At 42.1% G+C, this 27,302-nt stretch overlaps 1 protein-coding gene across 7 annotated transcripts in view; it reads left to right on the top strand.

Moving 5' to 3' along the window:
- Positions 1 to 27,302, top strand: part of LOC125905785 (3'-5' RNA helicase YTHDC2) — a 199,226-nt gene that overhangs the window by 89,229 nt on the left and 82,695 nt on the right. For all 7 annotated transcript variants that reach the window (XM_049603986.1, XM_049603985.1, XM_049603983.1 and 4 more), the window contains exons 20-23: positions 3,717 to 3,836; positions 4,005 to 4,277; positions 6,284 to 6,410; positions 6,743 to 6,942. In XM_049603986.1, coding sequence (XP_049459943.1) covers positions 3,717 to 3,836; positions 4,005 to 4,277; positions 6,284 to 6,410; positions 6,743 to 6,942 — 720 coding nt within the window. The remainder of the gene's footprint in view (positions 1 to 3,716; positions 3,837 to 4,004; positions 4,278 to 6,283; positions 6,411 to 6,742; positions 6,943 to 27,302) is intronic.

Raw genomic sequence — 27,302 nt, 5'->3', positions numbered from 1 at the left:
GAGATATTGATGTTAATTGATTTTGCATATTCTTAAAACTATGTAAAAAAGTGACGGACTTCTGAATTTGCTATAGGTTGCTTTGTGACCGCCCATCGCGGGCCTTAAGTTTTCACAGTCTCTCATTCAGTCACGCCACGGACACACCCGACGTGGAACCGAAGCGGAGGCAGTTTTCAATCGGCGCCCATGTTAACCTATCTGACTGTCCACACAGGCCGCTGAGCAGAGTGGAGCGCCTGCAGAGGCTCGCGCGGGGGGGTGGGGGGGGTAGAGATAAGTGAGAGATAACTTGTGAAGTTGTGAGTTGTGAGTTGTCTCTTGCTAATTAGCTCACTCACATAGAAGATGCGAGGTTGTGAGTTCAAGCCTCAACCGATGTATAATGTACATTTTAATGCAAACGCTCTTGTTGTGTTACTATTCTGCCTCTTGTTGCTCAGAATTGCCTAAAATTGCGTAGCCCCAACCATTTTGTAGGAGCTGATAAACAAATTTTCCTTTTTTGGTGAACTGTTCATATTTCATCATTAAAAACCTTGAAATTGTTATTCTAGCTTCTTGATGTAATACTTGATTGATATTCTCAAAGTGCACAAGATTAATTCATTTAGACGTCAAATGTTTAAAATTTTCTTCCTGGGGGGGGCATGCCCCCGGACTCCCCTAGCGCAGAAGGCACCCCCCTCCCCTTCATGCCATCTAAAAAAAAAAATTCAGGCACAGGATTTTTTCTTGCTTCAAGCCCTGCAAATATCTCTGGCTGATAATGAGATATCAACTTTTTGCATGTGTAGCGCCCCCTATGGGTTGATTTCAATCAAGCTCTTACAATGTGATTCAAATACTTATTTATACTATTAATACTTAATACTTAACTTTGTTAATACTTAACAACGGTTAAGGAGTAAAATCCATTTATGTGCTGAGCCACGCCCCCTCTAAAGTTCATTGGTCAGTATCACCAAAACGCAATGACATATCAAGATGTACGATATCTATTGCACGTCTGTCCGTCCTGGAAGAGGGATCCCTCCTCAGTTGCTCTTCCTGAGGTTTCTACTGTTTTTTTCCCCCGTTAAAGGTTTTTTTTTGGGGGGGGAGTTTTTCCTTATCCGCTGTGAGGGTCCAAAGGACAGAGAGATGTCGTATGCTGTAAAGCCCTGTGAGGCAAATTGTGATATGTGATATTGGGCGTTATAAATAAAATTGATTGATTGATTGATTGATCAAAAAGTCTCTGACGACTTTCGTAAAGCTCCATCCCATGATGATCGACAGAACGTTTGGTGCAAAACAGACCTACGCCTTAGGAGGAGATGTAAAAATGGTGTTTTTCAGAAAATACAATATGGCGGACAATCTAGTGGGCGGACCTTTAGGGGTCTTTAGGCTGTTGGAACCCCTTCACTTGATGATGTGTTTCAAATTTAAAGTCAATCTAATATACAGTGCGAGGGCAGTGGCCTTTCAAATCCAAATTTTCCCTGACCTTAAAGCCACAGTGTGTAGGAATTTCTCCCATCTAACGTTGAAATTGTATATTATATTCAAACGGATAGCGCACTCTAGCGCCTCACTTTTCCAAACGCGTATTGCAACTACGACAGCCGCTGTGTACCACAAAGCTATGATAAGATTAATGAAACCATGTCATCCGATACTTCATGGAGTATTCATTCAGGCTCCTACACAGACACACACGACGGGAGTTGACACACCCCCTCCTCACCATGCTGGCTGTGTTTACAACGTAGGACTGTTGGTGCAGGTGTAAATCAAAACAAACCAATAACGTCTTGTCTTTTGACAGCTAACAAGTGGCTCAACCTCACACACCTCATCCCTCTCCTGGCATCACTGCACCGCTGACAGCGGCATTGGCCTGTGATTGCATTGGCCTGGCCTGCCTGTTGGGGAAAAAAATGACAGGTAGGCCAGCAGGCCAATCACAGCATCCCTTTTAAAACCTTTCTCCTTCCTTCCACCTGGGAAAGGCTACCCCGATGTTGACCCTCGTTTTTTGAATTCACTGGTCACGTTGCCTTTTTGATTCCCTTTTGTGCTTTCTTGGCGACGAGGATTCTGTCTCCCGTGATGCTGCGTATGCATGATCCTGCATTATGCTCAAAGAGTGGGACTTGTTATGCTGCAGTAGTGCAGGCTTTCAAATTTGCCGGGGTAGTAAAGAAGCACCTCTTGCTCCTCTCTTTTGGCTTCTCAGACACAAAGCGCTGGCCTGGCTCTCAACGAAAACGCCGAAGGCGGGGCTATTCCCTGGTAGTGCTATATGTCCCTTGCTGGTGGATGTATTCTCAAGATTGCGGAACGTTATGGAACCCCCCAAACGACTTACCCGCCCAATGTGCAAACAAAATCAAAATTCTCCTTTTATGAACATAAGTCAGATTATTGGTGAAGGTAATAAAACACCAATGATGACATATTTATGAATGCAGACATCAATTTTTGCCAATAAACAACTGAAAACGATACACAATGTCCCTTTAATTATAGCGCCCCCATCTGGCCTATTGGCATTTTCATATTCTGAGCACCATTTGCACACAACTTCCAATCATTGGTGAAAATTTCATGTCTCTATGATGTACCATCTCACGGGAATTTGCGAAAAAAAATTCTGAATAATAATAATAACAATAACAATAGTAATACAACAGCACAAACACAAAAGGGTTTCAACCCTTTCGGCTTGAACCCCTAAAGAGCTGCCTCTAGCTGCTAAAACACTTTGTGTGTGATTGGGACCTAAGTAGGTAAGAATAATGGAACAGCTTGAACAGTGTGGTAGGTTCAGAAAATTTTGTCACTGTACTGTAATGCAGCCTTTAACACTAGAAAAAGAAAACAACACCATATTACAATATCCAAAATTGGCATAGTGCCTCGCACAATACCATCATATACTGCATACCCCAGTGAAATTTTAGGAAGGCATGAAGTAATGAAAATTTAGATACTGCCCAAGCCTAATGTGAACCTATCCTTCCAAACATTTTTTGAAGGCATGTTGCTGTGGAACAGCTAGTAAAGTCCTCCTGAGATGGAAGAAAGCACAGCTCGTAGTTCTTTCCCTTGATTTAGTTCAAGTAGGTGGCACTGTTTGCCTTTATAGCCTCCCGTAGCTTCTACTCTAAAGAGGCTAGAGGGGGGTAAACCTACCCAAAAACAATGTCATTCAATTTTTTAGCTTAAGTTTCATGACTTGCCTTGGAGATTGTTTTTTTGTATGCAATGGTTAACAGAGAGTGATACTCTAGTTATCAATTTTAAAGATCAGCACAGAGCAGACCACAGAAAAGTCAGTTATAACACAGTATTCTCTTTATGCATGACACATCGGATTAGTGGAGCTCAGTAATCCTGTGCATTATTACCTCATTCACAACTTTTTTTTTGCAGTTTTTCTTTTTTACATGTCATGTTTTATTAAGCATGATGGTGCACACATGCCTGTATCAATTTTTTTTTTGCAATATGATGTGACAATTTACAGCATATATCTGCCTCGCATGAAATTCAGCACACAACAGGAAGAGAAAGAACAATGGTTGCTATCACTGTCAGAGTATTTTGTGAGGATTCTTATATAATTAAGTAAATCTTGATGAGCACCAACACAGTGCTGCTTAAAACATGCAGTAGGCTTAGTAATAGCTTGTAATAGTGATAATATGTCATGTTGTGTATGTAAGGAACTGTGTCTGCAAACCAAACTGCTGGCCCCCTCGTCCTGTCCAGTAGCTGAGTTCCTGTCCAAAGCTCCACAACCTCCTGCTGGACATGCCATCAGGAGTGCTGTGCAGATGCTAAAGGTAACAAATACTACATAATACTTCACTTGATTCTGATGTCAGACTCAGGCCACTGTACACACAGACAAGCTTCGACATGAACACCTACACATCCACATACAGTTCCCAGCAATTCCAGCAACTCAAAGTCATTGAATTTGTATTGATTCCCACTAACTTTCTCTTCAGACAATAGATGCTATGGACCAGTATGAAGACCTGACAGATCTGGGCTATCACCTGGCCGACCTGCCTGTGGAGCCCCACCTGGGCAAGATGGTGCTGTGTGCTGTGGTGCTCAAGTGTTTGGACCCCATTCTAACCATTGCCTGTACACTGGCCTATCGCGACCCCTTTGTCCTTCCTGCCCAGGGCTCTCAGAAAAAAGCTGCTCTACTCTGCCGCAAATGGTTTACCTCTAACACCCTCAGTGACCACATGGCCCTGCTGAGAGCCTTCCAGGTGGGGGTCAGGGAGTGTATTATAAGAAGAGCTTAATTTAAGTGGAGATGTAAGGCAATGCTCCTTACTTGGACCCCTAAGTGATCACAATAAATCAAGAGCTCACAAAATTAATATCAAATTAGGAAAGAAGAAAAGACATGTATCTACTCACCAAGGTAATTTTAGAAGATGTCTTTGTCATAACAACTTGACATTAACAAAAAAAATGCACCTCTTTTTGTGTTTATGACAAGTTGATTAATGATTATTATAATTAGATGTGCAAGTCAAATTGTTAGGACAAAGACATCTTCTGGTAATGTCATCCTGGTAAATGTCAAGTTGTCATTATAAGGACATCCCAAACAAATTTAATGTGAACTTGTCATGACAAAGACAACTTCTGGTAATGTCACTTTGATTAATGTCAAGTTGTCATAATCAAGACAACTCAAACAGTGTCAACTTGTCATTACAAAAACCGAATGACACTTAATGACAGCAGTCATAAACGTTTAAAACTGAGTAGCAGGTGGCACCTTGTATGGTAGCCTCGGCCACCAGTTTATGAATGTGTGTGTGAATGGATGAACGTGACTCGTACTGTAAAAAGCGCTTTGAGTGGTCACTAGATGAATAGAAAGGCGCTATACAAATGCAGGTCCATTTACCATTATGACATGTACATAATGTTCATGACAGGTTCACGACCGTGTCATGTCACTCTTTTGTAGATACCTTCAAGTAAAGTGTTACCAATCAGACTTACCTGTTATGAGATAGCAGAGAAATTCAGGAGCTTGTTTAGGAAATCACATCATCATGAGTATCACTTTTTTTCCAAGTAGTTGTTTGAAGCTGCTTTGATTTATTCATTCCCTTCCCTTTTGATCAGAATGTATAGAAGTTCTCTGGAACACCGCTCAGCCTTACAGACAATTTTTTCCAGTGGTCACTTGCAGTATTGCAGCAAAATCCCCTGCGGCCCAAAAGCATTCTCCCCATACACCACCTCTGTAAAAGAGACACAGTGTCCAAAATCAACTTTTTGACTGGCCAAGGGGCTGGTAGATGGAAAAAATCCATCAGCCAAAATAATAAATTGCCTTTCTTTGTCACATATGCATTTGTTAAAATGCATTTCATTGAGATAACAAGGTATTATGTTGAATACAGACTTAAAGAAGAGGCCAGAGCAAAACAACTCATCACCATAGCCTCAGTATGTGAATAAGTTACCTCTGCTAAGCAGTGATACAGTGTGTATGTCTAGGACTTAAATTGTGAAGATTAAGAAAGGAAGGATTGAGGCTGTAATGCATTGCCATTAACTATGTGCGAGGCAATAGTTTGCTGTCTTAGTTAAGTTTTTTTTTTTCTTTTTTTGAAATCACATGTCTGTATTGGTACAAACATATACCCGCCAGTGTGGTGATTCGCCTTTGGAGATGTACTTGCTAAAAGGAAAATCTACCCATGTTTGGTGCTTGGTGGGTGTTAATTTTGGATCCTGAAGAGACTCTGCAAAACTTTTGTCAGGACACCTCAAACTGCAAGTAGATCAGTTATGACTCTTTCTGTTATGAATTTTTGATCCACTGAGGTTTTACATTTGTAAAACTTTCCATGAGCCGAGACAAGCATTTTAAAAATCCATGACGTCATTACAATGTAAAGTCTATGAGTTGAGAGGAAACCTGTGGGAGGGGCCAGCGGGAGAAACACTACTGTGCATATTCAGTAGCCTGCATACTATGGAAGTAAACCAGGATGCTACAAACTTTTTTTGGTGTATGCGCCAGGCGAGCAACTCTATCTGAGAGTCTGGTGTCTAGGTATTATTATAAATCTATACGTCAAATAGTAATTAATTTGGACAAACCAATCAAAACCAATAAAACAATAGGAAGGAATTTTCATGTCCTGATTTTAAAGAATTTTATTTTTATCAATGTAATGTGTGACAGTTTATCATGTCAGCAAGTGTAGGATGTTTTCCTTCATTTTGTCCTGTTTGCTGTCAGGCATGGCAGAAGGCCCGCAGTGACGGCTGGGAGAGAACCTTCTGTGAGAAGAACTTCCTGTCCCAGGCCACCATGGACATGATACTTGGCATGCGGACACAACTGCTGGGACAGCTCCGTGCCATTGGTCAGTTCCGCTTTGATTTCCTTTATACTGTATTGTACACCCCACCGAGTGTGTGTGGTGCAGTATGACCTAATGTTACCACACTGCCTGTTATCTTTTATTTGTCTTTTGGTTTTCTTAGTGTCATTAACATATTAATATTAAAGCTGCAACAAAGTCCAACAGTCCCTCACAATAAATAAGTCCTGTTATATTAAATATGGAAATGTGGAAGTGGCTGAAATTGTATTGTATTGGATCCAGAAGAAAACATCTGATCAGGACATTTCTAATTTTAATAGTTTTTGGTGAATGAATGAATAAACATTCAAAATGGCCTGTCTGTCCCCCAGGTTTTGTGCGAGCCCGTGGGGGCAGTGACATCCGCGACGTGAATCTGAACTCTGAAAACTGGGCTGTGGTGAAAGCAGCCCTGGTGGCTGGCATGTATCCAAACCTGGTCCATGTCAACCAGGAGTCCTCCTTGCTCTCTAGTAACAGGGAGAAGAAGGTCCACTTTCATCCCACATCAATCCTGACCCATTTCAAGGAGGTAGGACAACAAATCACGTCATGTCTAATTCCATCTTTACATTGTGGTCTTATCAGTAGTGATCTTAACTTGCCTTTTGTTCACTGAGCACTGCCCAGAATGCTCAGGCCTTTTACAGGCCCTGCAGGATCCATGTCTGCATCAGTTATCACACATATTATGAACCCACATGTTGAAAAATATTTTTCTGCCCAGATAGAAAGAACACAAATATAACCATTTCAGCATATATGTTTCATGTCCTTAGCTTTTTGAAAAATACAATTACACAAAGGTTTTTTCACCTCCCACAGGGACAAAGAGAGGTGGGTGAAGTCACACAGAAAGCGATTTACCAGCTGGAGGTGGCTTTGCTTGTTGTTTCTACGTTGCTACGTGCCTCATATTTTTTGTACCCTAGGCGCTTAGCGTTTTTACCGGAGCACTCTGAACTCCTCGAGTTTAAAAACTTCAAAAGTCATAAAACTTCCAGATAAACTTCAAAACTTCAAAAGTGGCCCATGTCATCTCCGCTTTTTCCCCATTGTCCAATCGGATGATTTGAGAGGCAAGCCTTCTGTGGTGGTCACGACAACAAGTTTACAGTTGGTAAACAATGTGGTTAGTATTAATTTTTGTTAGGCTTGACCTGACGATAGACAGCAGGTTGTCAGACTGCCCCAGAGTCATCCTAAAATATGCCTGGAAATGGCCATCATGGAGGTGAAGCTCCCGGACCAACTGGTGACACTCCCTGTTATCCACCCTCTTTTTTAGGGTCTCATGTACTCACACAGATCTCCGTTTCCCTGTGCCCAACAAACTATTTGCTGACAGCCTCTAACCCTCAACCAGAGCAATAGCAATTACCCTCTGCCTTTTTGGAACAGATGAGCAGCTGCAGCAGTCGGCTCCTCTCACTGCGTTGCAGAATGTAGCATTTCGGGAGATCCTTTTTTTCCACAGCAATAAGACTGTTTAACACCTCCTGAATTCAGTCATACACACACACTTACACATGTCGCATTAGCCACAAGTGGACTGGGCTGTGGAATGGGTAATTTTATTTTAATTTCATTTCTATTCATGCACTTTTAAAGCAGCTGTGCGGAACATTTCGTTTTCGTTGATTATAGCGCCCCTTTGGTCGAAGTGGTATGACACCCACAGCCTGGTGTCGTAAAATTCTGACTGCAGCCGTCGTAAAATCTCAACTGCAACTGGCAATTACCGCATGCATTTGTTTTGGAGAGCGAGAGGATTAACTAATGTCAGGTCAGTCCAAGTAATTAGTGGAAACAGCAAAATTACTCAGTAAATTCTCCTATCGTGTTTCTGTTCTGATCTAATCTGTTGGGTATTTTGAGCTACTAGGGCTACCGTAGTAGTGTGAGCCTCAAGTTATTCTGGGTAATGTAGTAACCGTTGTGCTACTGGAAACAATGAGAAGCAGCCGTATACGTTTGGTGTAAGGAGCAATTAACAGTTAACAAGTCATCTGCTGAGTCTGCATTATTATGTGAAAAGAATACTCCGACGATTTGGGAGTTATGCCCTTTCTCTATCATTTTCATGCTGAGACAACATGATGGATATCTTTTTTGTGTCTGTACATCCAGTGGCTGGGTCTCTGAAAATGATAGAGAAAGGGCATAACTCCCAAATCGTTAGAGTATTCTTTTATGTGAAGATACACAGTGAAGACATAACATAATCCTAACACAGCAAAGCTGTTACCTGCAGCCTTCACTTGCAAAGCTAATGCTACTAATGTTAGCTCAGTCCAAGTAATTAGTGGAAACATGCTAACATGCTAATGTTACACACAAATTAGTCGTAAAGTAAGACCTGTTCATAAATGTTACGGTGTAGCTCTGAATTTCTTATAAACTGAGGACAACTGCCTGCTGTATATTTGCGTTCATGGTCACAGTCACAGATAATTTTAGATGATGCTCCTTCGTTATCCGCCATGACATCAAAAGTACAACCAAGTCCTCATAGACACATCTCTGGTAAAACTGTTAGGTGTTGTGTGTTCAGCAATGCCCGTTGCGTACTGCTTACTCGTTGAACACTGTAAACACGGCTCCTTCTTCTTCTGTGGTTTAATCGCTGTGGGCCGCTGCGGGCGAGCAGAATCACTTCCACCTCGGGTGCCGTATTCTGGTTTGCTGACTTCCGCTGTGTGTCCGACCCGGCTACGCTAAATAGCCATATAGAGAAAGGCTTTTTTGTCGCTGTTGGGTTCAAATAAATATGCGGATCTTCAAGGGGGGGTGATACGAACTAGGGACAGTTTTATTAATGGTAAAAAGTTCCGCACAGCTGCTTTAACTATTATTTATTTATTTAACGAATGCAAATTTCTCAAGCCAAGCAGTAGCCTCTTGATCTATATTGTGGAGGGAGACTAGACCTCCTTTTAGTCTTTGGAGAAGGCAGGCTTCAATAATATGCTCCATGGTTTGCTCCTCTCCACAAGCACACAGTGGGCTCAGGCTGCACCCCCATCCGTGAAGGCTGGCAAAGCAGGGACCTTGATCAAGTCCTAAATCTGTTCAAGGTGGACCACTGTCTCCTTGGGAGGTTGGTGCCAGGGACTGCTTGAGTCGGGTCTGACACTAGATGTTTGTTTGGGATGTCTTCCCATTCAGTCACTCAGGCAGACAGGGCATCAAAGTCAGTGGGTGGGGGGTCCTTCGAATTGGACGTCTAGATCGGAGACGAGCTGGTGATGGGTTGAAGATGTCAGCATGGTTTGGTAAATGGGGGGAGTCTTTGACCTTTTGGAGCATCCTATAGGTGACTTCAGTTCGTCTGATGTTTGGGGGGGGGTGGGAGGTATGTTAGATAGGACAGGGAGCCAGGGGAGCGCTGTTGAACGAATAGTCCCAGTTATGTTTCGCATAGTGGTGTTAATTTTCTGCTTTCAGGTTGAGAGCTGTGACTAGGATTCTCTGAGTTAGCTCTAGGGCATCTTCTCTTGGAATTTAGTTTGCTAGTAGGATCATTTGCTTACCTAGGCATGCCCGGATACTGACGCAGGGTGCGACGTGAACGCTGATCCATTGCCCCCCCCCTTTTTTTTTTTAACTTATTTTATTTTATGTCTATTTTAATATGATTGTGTTGATGTTGATGAGGGGGAGTGTGGTTGTTGTTTTTTTATCTTTTATGAACTGCTGGACAGCTGAATTTACCTTTGGGGATAAATAAAGTTCTTTCTATTCTATTCAACTCTAGCTATTAATTACTGTGAAATAAATAAAATAAAATAAAAAAATTAAATAAACAGTAGATTGACCACATGGGAAGGTTAGGGTAAGGAGGTATTGGGGTGGGTGCTTGCCAACAATAAAAAGGCGATTTAAAAAAAGGTGTAGCAAGTGTTTTTCTTTACCAGTGATACTCAATTTAGGAAAAAAAACAGGCAGTGCAGTGCGCCTCCTGATTTGCAACTTCCAAAATGTTTTCTTAGGCTGCCTTTACACTACCATGTCTTGATGCCCAATTCCGATTTGTTGCCTATATCCGATTTTTCCTGACTGCTGTTTACATGTTCTATTCACCTTATTTTTCACGGAGACACGGAGGACAGACAGACAGACAAACAGAACGCAGCCAGCTTCCGTTTTTTTGTGCGACACTTCCGGTCCAGCACTCTTGACCACTGTGTAAATGTCCCATGGTATTTGCTACAGTGACATTACTGCGCGCATGGAAATGTTTACATTACCGAAAGCAATTTTAAGGACTAACTTTAAATATTTGAAGTTAATCGTTAAAGAATAAATCACCTGGAAAGCTGGCGCTGCTCCACATAATTTAAAAGGAAACTTAGCCTACACAGAGCGATGGAAATGTCCGTGCAGCTGCAGACAGGTGCGGCTGGATGATTGATAGGTACATGCTGATTCGGGTGCTATCAGAGCCGATCCATGCATCACTATGGCTTAATAATCAACTCAGTCAATAAAAACAACCCGTCCTGTGTTAGGAGTGTATGTCGCTGACAGAAAAAAAAGAAAGAAAAATTAAAAAAAGATAGAAAAGCAGCGTACACCTCACATATTTATTTCTCACAGTTGTGCACACGTTTGGCTGGCAAGCAGAAACACCATCTGTGTGTCTGTGTGTGGAGGGTGCGAGCCGCAGCTTCAGCTGCTCAGGTAGAGAGGCTGTGTAGCCTGGTGTGTTTTTTCGCTGATTTGGTTCTGCAGGTTCTCTGCTGGCACACTGGAGACGGGGATCAAGCAGTTTGTCTCACCCGGGATAGATTGTGCTTTTTTTGGTTCATAGTTTTTGATTAACGTACAATTTATTCAGCTTTCCTTCCTTTCCCTCGCTCATGAGCACGTCATCAAAATGCGCTGTCGTCGCATTATTCATGACGTACGACGTGGATTGCCAGGAAATATCCGATCTGTCTGTTTAGATTACAGACCTATTGGCAGATATCTGATTCATAGCCGATATATTTCCATATATGAAGGAGGCCTGAATCTGATCAGACAATATCCGATATCATGCGTTTTTTTCCTGTTTACACGTTCAAGTTACAGATTCAATCTGTGCCACTTGAGAGGAGAAAATCGGAATTGGGTCACTTGAACCATGTAGTGTAAAGTAGGCTTTAGTGAGCCATAGGAGAGAGAGCCACATGTATCTATCAATTCAATCAATCAATTTTATTTATAAAGCCCAATATCACAAATCACAGTTTGTGTCAAGTGTTTTGCTTGCTTGCTGTATTAACCCCACACTTGAAGGGGTGTACCAACGCTGAACATTAAAAGCTGGAATCCACTCAAAGACCTGGCCGTTGTTCCTTTTTTTCCCCCTTTTTTTTCCTTTGGTTTTTGCCCAGAATAGTGCAGAAGAAGGAAAACAGTTTCTTTTTTTTTCTTTTTTACAGCCTTTTTCCCTCAGCAGGTGAAAAACCTTAAAAGACAAAACACCACATGATTACCATTTTGTAAAACCAGGTTCTAACAAATCAAATAATTATCAAACCCATAATTATAATTAATATACCAATTAATAATTATCAATTATCAAAACCCTTTCACATTAACCATTAACCAAGTGCATGAAAATAGATTAAGTTTTTCCCTTTAAGTTAAAACAGACTTAAGTGAATTATTTCAATGTAAATGCATCAAAATATATAAAATACATTTTTTTTTAACCATGGAAACAATGAATTAAGCATTTTACTAGACCCAACATACAAATTAATAAATAACTAATCAACCAACAATTTCCCCCCAGGTTTAGACACACATTTACATCCCATATCCACTATAAAATTATTATTTTAGCAGTGAATCACTGTTTTAGCAGCCTTAAACATGCTGTCTGCAGGTAGAAAAAAAATGACCTGTTTATCCTATGCCCACACTAGCAGCCAATGATCCAGCACAGTTATGTCTGCACATCAAACACTTTAAATTGGGATTAAGCAGACCGCTGCAATATTTATCCGACCAAACAAGTTACAACAACTCTTCCTCACCAGCCAACATTTACACAAAGCACCGGGCGCTACAAACAACTTCACCCACATCTCAGGTACCTCGCATCCACAAATAAAGATGAAAAGCGTTCTTTACGGCGGCCCGTTCAGCTCTTTGTTGGTACTTTTTACACGCTCTGTGGGGAAACCAAACTCCTCTGCTCTGCAGTGGCGTCTCTTTGTTCTGCTTGACTTGACACAGCTGAGTAATTAACGTGCTCGCACCCCAGCTGATGAGCCGGGAGCACTCACCGCTGTAATTATGCGTAAACATAAATAAACTACTTTGATTGTGCAAACTGGCTGGCCGAACTATACCGAATTATATATAAAACTTATATGCGTGCCGCAAGGCCGCCGCAGTTGCGGGCTCGCGCATCAGCTGACAAAACAGCTGTTCGCCGCTACAGTTTGCCTCACAGGGCTTTACAGCATACAACATCCCTCTGTCCTTTGGACCCTCACAGCGGATAAGGAAAAACTCCCCAAAAACCCCCCTTTAATGGGGGAAAAAAAACAGTAGAAACCTCAGGAAGAGCAACTGAGGAGGGATCCCTCTTCCAGGACGGACAGACGTGCAATAGATGTCGTACAGAACAGATCAGCGTAATAAATTAACAGTAATCCATATGACACAATGAGAGAGAGAGAGAGAGAGAGAGAGAGAGAGAGAGAGATGCAGGACAGACAGTAATGACAGTAGCTTACAACAACATTAATGAAAGTAATAATATTATAGTTATAGTTCTGGCTACTGTGGTACAATATGTTGAAAGTATATATTAATATCTGGCAGTATACATGTGTGACAATAAGCATATGTGTATAATAACAGTAGAATTATGACTAATGACTAATGACCACAACCACGGCAGCAGCACAACCACACACGTCACGCTATCCAGGCACTGCTGTGATATGAGTTAATCTGAGAGACAGTGGAGCACAAAGGTTCCGGAGAAGAAGCCGAGTTAGTGACATCCAGAATGGCTGAGCTAGCAAGATGCAGTAATAGGATACGAGAGAGAGAAGGAGAAAAGGTGCCCGGTGTATTATAGGGGGGTCCTCTGGCAGACTAGGCCTAAATCAGACTAACTAGGGGTTGGTACAGGGCAAGCCTGAGCCAGCCCTAACTACACTGAACAAAAATATAAATGCAACACTTTTGTTTTTGCTCCCATTTTTCATGAGCTGAACTCAAAGATCTAAAACATTTTCTATATACACAAAAGACCATTTCTCACAAATATTGTTCACAAATCTGTCTAAATCTGTGTTAGTGAGCACTTCTCCTTTGCCGAGTTAATCCATCCCACCTCACAGGTGTGGCATATCAAGATGCTGATTAGACAGCATGACTATTGCACAGGTGTGCCTTAGGCTGGCCACAATAAAAGGCCACTCTGAAATGTGCAGTTTTGCTTTACTGGTGGGGTCTGGGGGGGTCAGAAAACCAGTCAGTATCTGGTGTGACCACCATTTGCCTCACGCAGTGCAACACATCTCCTTCACATAGAGTTGATCAGGTTGTTGATTGTGGCCTGTGGAATGTTGGTCCACTCCCCTTCAATGGCTGTGCGAAGTTGCTGGATATTGGCAGGAACTGGAACACGCTGTCGTATATGCCGATCCAGAGCATCCCAAACATGCTCAATGGGTGACATGTCCCATGAGTATGCTGGCCATGCAAGAACTGGGATGTTTTCAGCTTCCAGGAATTGTGTACAGATTCTTGCAACATGGGGCCGTGCATTATCATGCTGCAACATGAGGTGATGGTCGTGGATGAATGGCACAACAATGGGCCTCAGGATCTCGTCACGGTATCTCTGGGCATTCAAAATGCCATCAATAAAATGCACCTGCGTTCGTTGTCCGTAACATACGCCTGCCCATACCATAACCCCACCGCCACCATGGGCCACTTGATCCACAACGTTGACATCAGCAAACCGCTCACCCACACAATGCCACACACGCTGTCTGCCATCTGCCCTGAACAGTGAAAACCGGGATTCATCCGTGAAGAGAACACCTCTCCAATGTGCCAGATGCCATCAAATGTGAGCATTTGCCCACTCAAGTCGGTTACGACGACGAACTGCTGTCAGGTCGAGACCCCGATGAGGACGACGAACATGCGGATGAGCTTCCCTGAGACGGTTTCTGACAGTTTGTGCAGAAATTCTTTGGTTATGAAAACTGATTGTTGGAGCAGCTGTCCGGGTGGCTGGTCTCAAACGATCTTGGAGGTGAACATGCTGGATGTGGCGGTCCTGGGCTGGTGTGGTTACACGTGGTCTGCGGTTGTGAGGCCGGTTGGATGTACTGCCAAATTGTCTGAAACGCCTTTGGTGACGGCTTATGGTGGAGAAATGAACATTCAATTCACGGTCAACAGCTCTGGTGGACATTCCTGCAGTCAGCATGCCAATTGCATGCTCCCTCAACACTTGCGACATCTGTGGCATTGTGCTGTGTGATAAAACTGAACATTTCAGAGTGGCCTTTTATTGTGGCCAGCCTAAGGCACACCTGTGCAATAATCATGCTATCTAATCAGCATCTTGATATGCCACACCTGTGAGGTGGGATGGATTATCTCGGCAAAGGAGAAGTGCTCACTAACACAGATTTAGACACATTTGTGAACAATATTTGAGGGAAATGGTCTTTAGTGTGGATAGAAAATGTTTTAGATCTTTGAGTTCAGCTCATGAAAAATGGGAGCAAAAACAAAAGTGGTGCGTTTATATTTTTGTTCAGTGTAGTTAGCTAAGTTTCAAAATAAGATCTTTCTAAATAAGATCTAGTGGTCTAAGCGTACATTTATGTGTAGGACTAGTCTGGAGATCCAGTCCAAAAGCAATACAGTTGTGCAAGAATATGCCTGAATTGAATAATGACTACATTAAAATAACACTTGGGACATTGGGCAGTTCCAATCCAGTTACCATAAACTTTATTAAGGCTCAGACAGTAGGGTTCACTTACTTTTCCCACTCGCACTTTGAATGACACAAATTACAGTAAGTTATCTGAACAATTTACCATTTCCCGTTGTAGGCACAATATGTACAGTTAGTTACGGCACAGTATGTACAGTTAGTTACCAGCCACTTTATGAAGCCTCAGACAGTACGTTATTTGACTCCAAGGGTTCACTGGCACTTTGGATGACACAAATTACAGTAAATTTATCTGAACAATTGACCATTTGCCATTGTAGGCACAGTATGTATATTTACATTCAGAGTATGTGCAGTATGTACCTTTAGTGGCAGTATAATACAAAGTGCCTATGCTAGGCAGACATCTTCAATCAGATACCTGCCATAAGCTATGTGCCTCAGCGCCAGGTGTGCGGCAGGCCAATTTCTTCTTTTGGAAAAGCCTTTGAGGCGTAGTGCAAGGCCACTGCCACGGCCTGCAGTCTTATACATTTTTCCAACCGTTAAATGTATCAGACTGCCTTTCTTAAGTTTGAGGTCCCCTGTCAAACTATCATTAATATAAATAGCCATGTCCATACTCAGTGTCTCTTCAATAATAAGCTGAAGGACTTTGGGTGGTAAGAATGGCCTTTCCTCTGTTGTGATGGGTGTGCCTGCGGGTCCTGCTGGACAGCTTCGAGACTGGAAGGTGTGGCTGAGATGGGGAGATGGAGAGAGTGAGACGGGTATGCCAGCTAGTCCTGCATCGCTAGAGAGAGAGAAAGAAAGAAAGAGCGAGATCAGTATACTGGCTACCATCTTCATGAGCACCAATATAAGTAAATAGCAAAATATGGACACAGTGTATAAAACCTTTCATTGCTTCGAAACTGGAAGGTGTGGCTGAGATGGGGAGATGGAGAGAGTGAGACGGGTGTGCCAGCTAGTCCTGCATCGCTAGAGAGAGAGAAAGAAAGAAAGAGCGAGATCAGTATACTGGCTACTAACTTCATGAGCACCAAATATAAGTAAATAGCAAAATATGGACACAGTGTATAAAACCTTTCACTGCTGAGAGATTGGGAGGTGTGGCTGAGATGGGGAGATGGAGAGATTGAGATGGCTGTGCCAGCTAGTCCTGCAGGGCTAGAGAGAGAGAGAGAGAGAGAGAGAAAGAAATAAAGAAAGAGCGATCAGTATACTGGTTACCATCTTCATGAGCACCAAATATAAGTAAATAGCAAAATATGGACGCAGTATGTAACACCTTTCAAGCATAAAGGTCTCCAGCAGCTGCCCACACCACCACCTCCTGATAGAGAGCATGTCCACCTGAAAATAAAGTTATGCTTTAAATGTCTTCATAGCCTGATATAAATCCATGTTACAGTATTGTTTACTCATTGATAAGAACTATGGCAGTGTACATTTTTACAGATGTAGCCATCTCCTCCAGTAAGTACAGTACCTGCAGACAAAGTTAGGTGTATGGCCTATTGGTTCATGTTAACTGTAGCCTCCAGATAGGATGACTAAATAATTAAAAGCCTTATATTTCACGCTACACATCTGATTGAGATTTGAAAGAACTCACCTCACTGAAATCATATGGCTTTTGGAGGGTAGCATACATTGCGTACTGAAATGGACATACAAATGTGTTAGTTGTTCTGCAAACTAGTCATCAGTCATCATTTCTGAAAATATTGCATCTCACCATCAGCATAAACACCCCACAGCTGTTACTCCTGCTGCTGGTGAGATGCGCCCTGTGGTGGTAAAAAGGGGAGTGTGATTTATTATCAGTGATTCTTATTATATGATGCCTACTGATATCCACTCTCATTTTGTAGCTTTAATCATACAAAAAGTGCAATATGATGCGCTTTAAACAAGAATTTAACAGGAACCAGGGTCCATCAGCATCACATAGGATGACTTCATCAAATCATAATAAACAATCAAGAGGCCTGCCTATGTACCAGTGTATGCTACTCTACTAAATGCAATGAATCATGCTCCAGCCACACGTTTTACCTCGTCATCCAAGTAAAATGCCTTCCATGGTCCATTGGACACAGCATGTGCCAGGTTACTGAAAAGGTTTGGAAGAAGTGTAAGTTGCAATTCATGTCTTTCAAATTTAACAGTGAACCCTGTTTAGGGATTGCTGAATCTCTACCATGACTACACATATCCACCTTGAGCCCTAAGAGCATGGTTTAAAAATGGCGCTGAACTGCACCTACCACCTAGTAGCAGCAATTCCTAGTAGGGACTTACAGAACGTATGGAACATATGAACAGGAGGAACAATAAATGCAGAACAAAACAAGAACAAACAAAAAGGAAGTATTGTCCAAAACAGAACTACAGTACTTCCAAAAAACCCAAAACATGATCATATCTAAGTTCTTGGGTTCTCAAAGCAGTATTTGGGTTGTCTAAATAACATTTTTCTAAAGTAAAGATGCAGCTGAGGTTTCTAGTGAACAAGGTTATTATCGTTAACGAAAACGAACGAAATGACGAAAACTAGAATTGAAAAAACATATTCGTTAACTGAAATAAATAAAAACTATAATTAAAAGAAAAAAACTTTAACTAACTGAAACTGTATTGTGTGTTTACAAAACTAACTAAAACGTACTGAAATTATAGATAACATTCCCTTCGTTTTCGTCTTTGTCAATTTCGGATTAATATGAAATCGATTAATTTCGCTTGAGCAATTTTACGTGAGCTGGCGGCACCATACGGCACCTCACGGCCCGTCACTTCTCGTCACTTCTCGTTTGGAGTCGTCTTCTCATCATCACTCTACCTGCCAAAATGGCGACAAAAGTTGGGAGAAAGCGACAGAGTCCTATATGGGATTTCTTTGAATACGACGGCGAAAAAGAGAAAAGCAAGTGCCTTGTAGTGGAAACAGGTAATCAAATATGTGGAATACTTCTCAAGGGAAAAACCCCACGAATCTGAAAGTCCATTTGAGAAGCTCGCACAAGCAGGCTAATCGCGAGTACCTTAACAAAGTGGCCTCTTTGAGTAGCTCCGCTGAAAGAGAAGCAACATCCCAGCCAGGTAGTACCGGGAAGGAGGAGACAACCATAATGGACTGCTTTCACCAACGACCAAATAGCTGCTGGTTAGTAAACACGCAGGAGCACCACAAGCGGGAAGATGCACTGGTAAATATGTTTATTGAGACTGGTATGTCTACAAGACTGTGTGACTCGATTGCCTTCAAAAAGTTTAGCTTTTCACTCGAGCCAAAATTCAAATCATCCGGTGCTGCACGAGTGAATAACCTTATTGGAGCTAAGATGGAAAAGGCAAAGCACAAATTGAAAGAGATAATAAAGGACGCGAGGAAGCTGACCCTGTGTGTGGACGGTTGGAGCAAGAGAGGATTAACAGCATCTTTCATGGGTGTGTCAGCATGTTTTTATCATCCACCTGGAGGCCAGGTTTACCATGCTCTGCACCCACACACCGGGGAGGCCATTGCTTGCTGCATTGATGAAACATTAGAAGCATGGGGTATAGGAGAAGACAAGGTGCTGCTCATTGTGACAGATAACGGCTCCAACATAGTCAAAGCTGTGCGGCTGCTTAGAGATAGAAGCCAAGTACAAAGTGAGGAGTGCACAGATGGTTCACGGGCTCAGCCAGGAGGTGCCGAAGATGGTCTGGATGAACTGTGGATCGAATCAGAGTCGGAGGAGACAGACGAGGAGGATGAGGAGATTGGAGAGACTGGAGACCTCGGTGAGTGTGGTTATGGTATAATACATTAGTCTTATTGATTTTTTTTTAATTGGATATAAAATGTAACAATGATATAACCAGTGTTGTAAGCTTTAATTGATATTAACCAAAAAAAGAGTTAAAAAAAGAGAGGAAAATAATTTACTTGCTCTCATTTACTCACTCCTATTCAAAATCTAAAATGTTAATCCCAAGTGGTATACATCTGTTAAAACTATATAATTGTCACATTGGCATCATAGTTTTTGTCATGTCATGATTTCATATGTCATATGGGGTTCATTATGAACATACAATATTAAATGTGTTATCCTGTGGAAATAAATTTAGGGTGCTAACAGTGTAAGAAATTAAATATCATAAAACAAGTAATGTTATCATCCCTGCTGTAAAACCAAGAGTTACTACAGACAAAGTCCTAATTCATAAATAATTACTTATTAAACTGTACCATTCTTTTGTGTGTTTTACATTGATGAAAATAATTGATCTGTTTGTTTGTTTGTTCTCTCTTTGCTAAGAACTTGACCTGCCAGATGATGGAGAGAACAAGAAGTTCCAGAGGATGCCATGCCTGGCCCACACCCTTCAGCTCACCCTGAAAGCTGTCATGAAGCACCCAAATGCGCTCATATCAAGAGCAAGAAAGCTGGTACACACTGTGAGGAAATCGTCAGTGGCAAATGAAGCAATGATCAAAAAGTGTGGCAAAACTCTAGTCCGAGATTGTAGCACACGCTGGAACAGCACTTTTGATATGCTGAGAAGGCTGCTGGAGATCAGAACTGAACTTAACCAAGTACTTGAGGAGCTGGGCATGGATACGCTTCTCACAAGTGATTGGGCTAAGCTGAAAAACCTTGTCAAGCTGCTTGAGCCCTTTGCTATTCACACAGACCAGCTTCAGAGTGACAGCCAGTCACTCTCACAAGTAGTGCCATGTCTGCTCAACCTTGAGGCACACCTACTGACAACTGCTGCTGGGAAGCAGTTAGCTCAAGTGCTGCCTTGTCCTTGCGAGAACATTTTGCTGCCATTCTTAGCCCTGATTCCCCACAGTTTGATGCTACACCAGCAGTAGCCTGCCTACTGGATCCAAGTGTTTCACTGATTCTTCAAACACCAGACATGGTGCCCACTGAGGAGGGCAACACAGTCTTTAGTGCAGAACCTGGCAGCTCAGTATAACCCAGCAACTCCTTCTCAGGATAATGTCATTGCCACTCAAACTGCAGCACACTCCCCTCCTACTGTCCTTCAGAAATACCGCTTCCTTGCCTCCCGTATGGAGGTCAATGCGTCACTGACAAATGAGCCTGAGGGAGCCGACAGTCTGTTGACCGAAATGAAGAAGTATGGCGACGACGTCAAACAGGGTGTGTTTAATGAGACACCGTTGCAGTTCTGGAGATCAAGAGAGGCTGTCTATCCAAAACTTGCCCCCGTGGCACTAGATCTCGTTAGTGCCCCTGCCTCACAAGCCTTTGTGGAGCGCATCTTCTCAGTGTGTGGACTGTTGTCATCTGGCCTGAGGAACAGAACAACCACATCTCTGGAGCAGCTTGTTTTCCTCAAGATCAACAAGAAATTGTTGCTTGACTGAAGTACACCCATCACTCTCTTTCTCTCACTCACACACACACACACACACACACACACACACACACACACACACACACACACTCTCATGAACGTTAGAGTGGATCCCATAAGGTTATGTGTCAAAAGTTGTGACAGTTGTGGAAAAATGTTAACAAGTTGTTGACAACTGGATGTTTCTACCAGTGCCCTATACTGAACCAGTGTTGGACAGAAGGCATTGTAAGGTTAACATAGAAAAGCTAAGCACATCAGCATCAAGGTGAGAGAAGGATATTATCAGCTGTCTGGCTCTGTGCACTACCAGATAGATGTGCACTTTAAGTGTTCAAAACATTCACTGTATTCACTTTATGATGTTAAATACAATACAACATGTGAGGTACTACTGTATTGTTAATCTATACTGTACTGATATGTCAAAAAACTGCACCTGCATCTAGTGCTGAGAAGCCTAGTTCGTAATTTATTTTTGAGTTGGTAATTTTGGTCAAAAAATGACTCAAACCTGTAGAGTGTATTGGGTTTTTGAGTTTGTTCATATTATTTTCAGATTGGTTGGTTGCTCAACAGTAACTGAATAAATATTTTAAAATGGTATCTTTTGTTGAGTTTTATTACACAATACTTACTCTAATCTTTTTGAATCCTGCACCTGACAAATAACCCAAAGTATGAAAAAACTAAAACTAATAAAAACTAAACTAAAACTAAGCATTTAGGAAAAATGAAAACTAACAAAAACTAGCAAACCAGCCCTAAAAACTAAATAAAACTAAACTATAATGAAAAATCCAAAACTATTATAACCTTGCTAGTGAACCAGTGAAGAACTTCATTTTAAACAAAACTACTTTAAGGTGTAAACATGGAAATTGCTTTGAATAGAAAAATAGCCTGTTACTGCTGCAAGACCCAGAATTAGAGAAGAACATAGGGAACCAGTGATCAGCTTTCAGCTTTCTATGAAAAACCTGAAGATTTGTAGGTAGCGGCCATCTCCAAAGCCACTAGGGCGTCTTGAATCAAAATATTGCATAATCCTCAGTCTTGGTTTGAGAACCTGTTAAAAGTTTTATTTCATGGAATGGCAAGATAAGGGTTGGTTAAAGACCCAAATCCTACTTCAAACAAAAGTATAGTTATAGTAAATAGTGCATTTATAAGGCTATATAATATATCTATAATCATGAATATAACTTTATCCGAAGTGCTTTACAAGTGATTGCTCTCATTCACCCATTCTTTGAGGCTGAAACAAATTCACATTCAAATTCATGTTCAGCATGGCCAAAAACGTTAGTTTCATTGGGAGATGGGAGTGCATGGTAAGACCCTTCAGCACACAACACAAAATAGGGGGCAAGGAGAGGTTGGAATTGATCCAGAAAAGGTCGGGTTAGATTCTTAGACCTGAAATCATTATGCATATCAAAAATGTTGTGATGTACTGCATGAAATGTACCAACAAAGCATGGATGAGGGTTCAATAATAACAGCAGTGGGTTTACTCACACACAATGTCCTGTGCCCAGGCTGCCAGGCAGGGAGAAGCACCAAGTCTTTGGATGCAAAGTCACCCTGAGGAAAACAAAAAGAGTTCAAAGAGGAACTTGAAGATGAGGTTAAAGCTGAGGTACAAGTTCTGTTATATTACTACTCAAAATCATTTCAGCAGTAGGAGAAGCCTCATACGGAAGAAGCCAGGTGACCACCACATAGGCATCCACAGCCATGGTAGCAATGCCCTTTATTTGAAAACAGATGTATAACACACACTTTGTGTAGGCAACATAAAAGTATACAGTCAGGAAACATGAATGCACAGATTATGTAAAACATAGTAAATGTAACTTACATGTGTATTTGCAGTCTTGACGATAATGTTGAAACAACAATTTGCAATCTAAAAGGAAACAATGATTAGACAATTAATAATCCCATACCATGAGGAAATACAGTTATAAAAACACACTTGGTTCAGATTTACCATTGCTTCAACATCTCGTTCTAGGCCCAGAGTCCAAAAGTCAGACCTTTTGAAGATTGAGTTAGATCGGGCTTGGACAATTTCCTCTTCAGGATCACCCTCACTATCCAGAACATAGTCCAGCTATGGGGAAATATACAGAACATCATGAATACATGCATATTTCAAATTTCTAATTCAGAAAAAAATAATCTCAAACTTACCAATTCACAGAGTCTTGCGCTTGGTTCTCGTGTCCAGTCAGCAACTGTAAAGTTGGGATTAGTGCAGTCAGCAGCTGAGGAGAGCAACTGTAACCTTGAGCCTAATTCCAAATGAAGAGATGAGACAAAAATGAGAGGAAATGTGTTATTGGAAACATACACACAATCACTAATACAATGCATAAAATATAGAAAATGTCCTTACGTTTAGAGGGTGGTGAAAGATCTGGGTCTGAGCTAAAGAGAGAGGAGGAGGCAACAACTGGATCTGGGCTAGGCTCTGCTGGCTGAGAGGAGGAGGCAACAACTGGATCTGGGCTAGGCTCTGCTGGCTGAGAGGCACAGAATTCTGCCCGACCATGCTCATTGAGACAAAGCTGAATTTCAGGACTCACAAGCTTCTTTAATTCCTCCTTGATCTTCTTGTTCTTCCGCTGATTGTAATTGTGAATAACATTAGGCATCATGAAAACATAAGCAGATGGTGAGAGCATATTCATGTAATAGTTGTTTTTCTTCATAGTTGAGAAGAGCTGTTCTGCAACCTGGCTGTTGATTCTCCCTGCCAGTTCAGGTTCCATCTTTATCCTCCGGAGTATATCTTTTGGGTCTTTAGTGTTTCCCTCATGGAACGTGTCATAGAGACAATAGTGGTCTGCTGAGCCAGTCAATGGATGGCCACCCAGGTCCGGCACAGCTTTCCTAGTGTTAAGCCATGGTAAACTGACCATACCACCATTGGATGCCCACTGCAAGTTTTCATGGCTGGGGTCCAACAGCCTTCCCTCATGAGGGCTGAAAGGCATCGTCTTGGGCTCTCTAAGGTTAGCATGCACCGCCAGACTTCTTGCAAAGTCATATATGCATATGTTGGGCATGTGCTTCCAAGATAACAATAAATCAGTGAAATCCCTTGGACTTTCTGCCCTAATGTTAAATTTCAGCGAGACAACCTGTCCACAGGGGCACATAACAACAGCCCAGCCGCCTGAGGAGAACAAGTGTTCCAGGAAGTCAAACTAAATTACCAGCAGTCATCTAATGAGAAAAGATCAACATTGTTGGGACTTTATTTTTTTTACCTACCAGATGTTCCCCAAACCTTCTGAAAGATTTTATCATATTTGCTTCGAGTTTTCATTTCTTCTCTCAGCCGTAGAATCAATTCCATTTTGGAACCTTGGGAATCAATTCCACACTCCCTGCAGAGCTTTCGGATGGCATGGACCTGTAATAGATTACCAAAATAAAGGTGTACACTGTAAACACATTTATAATAGCTATATTGATTCTATAGAGTAAACAACAACAAAACACAGACCCGTTTACCTTCAAATTAGATACTTCATCCAGTATCCTGTCCTCTGTTACGTCAATCTCTGTCTGTTCTTTTGGGTGCTTTGTTGTGTGGAACTTTTCATGCTCCGTATTGAGCACCTTGTTGGATATGCGGGTGTGAGGTCCAATCCACAGGGCCCAGTGGTGGTACATAGGTTTAACGGCAAAAGGATTTTGTCGATCACCTGAAAGAAAAATAGTCTGCATTGATGGCTCGAAATTGACTTGAAAGAAAGACAGGGCAAAAAGGTAACAAAGGAATTATATCTCTCTGGGCAACATGATAAACAAACATTATATTTAAAAAGTCACTTAGTTGGAACAAAACCACACGCAATCCTCTCTAAATATAGAGAGTCCCAGAACTCATCAGTGTCCACCTCCCCATCAAATCCATCTGGTGGATCCTCCAGTTCACTGACTAAAATAAAAAGAAATATCATTATACTCTAGTTAGACCACCGGGAGGGGTGGAGGGGTTCACCATGTAAATAAAACCTGTATTGTACCTGCCAAGCTGAAGACACAGCTCTTGTGGAGATCCATGACCACCACAGGAGGGTGATGTCCACAGCGGACACAGGAGAAGTTATAATCATGGTCCGTCAGTGCTTAAAAATGTAGGTATCCATCTATTAGGCTATTTTTATTTGGGTACTGGTGCCCCGACGTCAGCTCCCATTTCTCGATGGCTCGACCCAGAGCTGTGTGAGTCTGGAATAAAACAAAAATAATAAATTAGAAAATGTAATTCCATGCAAGTGTGCAACTGGGAAAGTTCCAATTATGTATTTAATGGCCTAATGTCATGACTGTCAGCTTAGAAGCCTCAGCCTGCACCTGAGTTCTATGTGCTTAATTAATGGCCTACTGTGCATAAAGATATGGAATATCAGAGTTACGCATTTAACATGCAGTTTGGTCACATTTTTAAAAAAATTCACCTATTGAATTCTTGAACATTTGACCTGAAGGCAGTTCCGAAGACAGAGGCAAAAATGGAGGGTTAGAATGACTTTGTCATTCAGTTATGTAAGCCATCCTCCCATTCTTGGTATCGCACCATCATTCCACATCTGCTGCATTTTTTACTGTAAGGTGTCACACCTGAAATGCATAAGTATATCATTAGTGGTATATACAACTTGGAAAAGGAAGAATAACTGTCAATTTTAGTTTAAACGTGACACAGACCCTCGATGATTCCCTTGACAGTAACGATTTTTGCTGATCTACTGATGATCAGGGGTTCACCAAGGGGAAGATCGCCAGGACATTCAGGACAAACACACTCTTTGGGTATCAGATGTTTAGGCACTTCTGTCTCACTTGTCAACCCATACACCTTTGCGGGCAAGTCTGCAGGAAGCCTTTTCTTGTTGTGAATGTACCTAACAATTCGATCTCGAGAGGGATACTGAAAATCTCTTGAGGTGACAGTTTCCACCTCGTCTTCAGAGCCCTGACTCTCTTGAGTATCTGCACTCTCATCTCCTGTGAAGAGCTCCTTCCTTGTCTGGAAAAAGTGCCATTTCGCAATGGCCTTGTGGACACAGGCCTGTTTGGTTTTAACACAATGGCAATGCCACGTGTTGTTTACTGTGTCAAACATGACCATCAATCTGCCAAACCTGTTATAGTAAGACAGATTTGCCTCATAAACGGAAACATATCTTCTTGAGGAAGAGCTTCCCACCTCCACCTCAACACTGAAGGGGATCCCTTCAGCGTCTGCCGCCGTTTTTTTAAGAAGACATGCCCTCTTCCGCTCCTCACTGAACCACCTGCTACTGAGAATGTCCCTCAGAACATCCTCCCTTAGTTCTATCTGAGGGCTAAAGGGTGGTGGGCAGTAATTGCAGGGACTGCAGATGGGCACAATCAAAGGATATAAACCCACTCCTGTGCATTACCTCAGTGTTGCGCACACAGGCATCCAGCTCCCAACGAATTTGATGGCTTGCCCCCGACGTCCGCTTCTGTACATGGATAGGTGCACTATTGCTGCTGAAGGACTTGACAACAGCAAATATTCCCCTTTCGATCTCTATTGGCTGACATGCTAGATGATGGTTGGCTGTAATGTCTTACTTGACAGTTGAGTGGCGCTGTCTCATATGCTGTTTTACATCTTTTTTTATTCAGCACTAACTCACACTTTGTGCACTTAACCTTTCTGATCCTCGAACGTAATCCAACTGCTTGTTTTGGCTGAAGCTCATCCATAGCCTCCACAGGGTGAAGCTGGGCTTCTACTGTGTCCTCCATAGGGTTCAGTTGGCCTTCTAAGGCTTGAGGTGAAAAAGAGTGTGGTGGGCCTTCTGCTGTCTGAGAGTGTGGTAGGCCTTCTCTGGCTGAGAGTGAGGTGGGCATTCTGCTGGCTGAGAGTGCGGTGGGCATTTTTGCTGGCTCAGAGTGAGGTGGGCATTCTGCTGGCTCAGAGTGAGGTTGGCGTTCTGCTGGCTCAGAGTGAGGTGGGCATTCTGCTGGCTCAGAGTGGTAGGTGCTGAGGTGTCTAAGCAGTTGTTTTTTCCTCAGAAACATTAGACTACAAGCACAGCAGTGGTAGTTGGACTCCTTTCTGCAGTCCCATTTGCAGGTATACATCACAAACTCTGAAAGGAAGGTAAAAAACATTCTTCATATCATCAACACAAAGGTTATTCATCTAAACCAATGAATCAGCAATCAGTAAACATACCTCCATGCTGTACCACTGTTTTCAGATGAGACTGTAAATGTGTTTCCACTTTTGAGTAATCACCCTTATAAAGTGGACAAAAGAGGCAGTGGAGAAATTGGCATCCTGGCTCTGAACATCTTGTGGCTTGGGGCTTGTGGCCGCTCCGCAAAATTGACAGATGTAGCTGTAGATTAGAGAAATATGGACAACATTAGCCAAGCTCAACTTACTTTTCTCACCCTGCTAGCACTACCTACTACCTTCTGCGTTGAATCCAGGGAATCCTCACGTGGGAAAGCTAAAACTCCGTTAAAAAACTAATTACGTGAAAACGAAGTTAGTAAAC

Source organism: Epinephelus fuscoguttatus, linkage group LG18, assembly GCF_011397635.1.
Source record: "Epinephelus fuscoguttatus linkage group LG18, E.fuscoguttatus.final_Chr_v1".
Lineage (NCBI taxonomy): Eukaryota > Metazoa > Chordata > Actinopteri > Perciformes > Serranidae > Epinephelus > Epinephelus fuscoguttatus.
The sequence above is the reverse complement of the archived record's forward strand: the minus strand, read 5'-3'. Positions and strand labels throughout refer to the sequence as shown.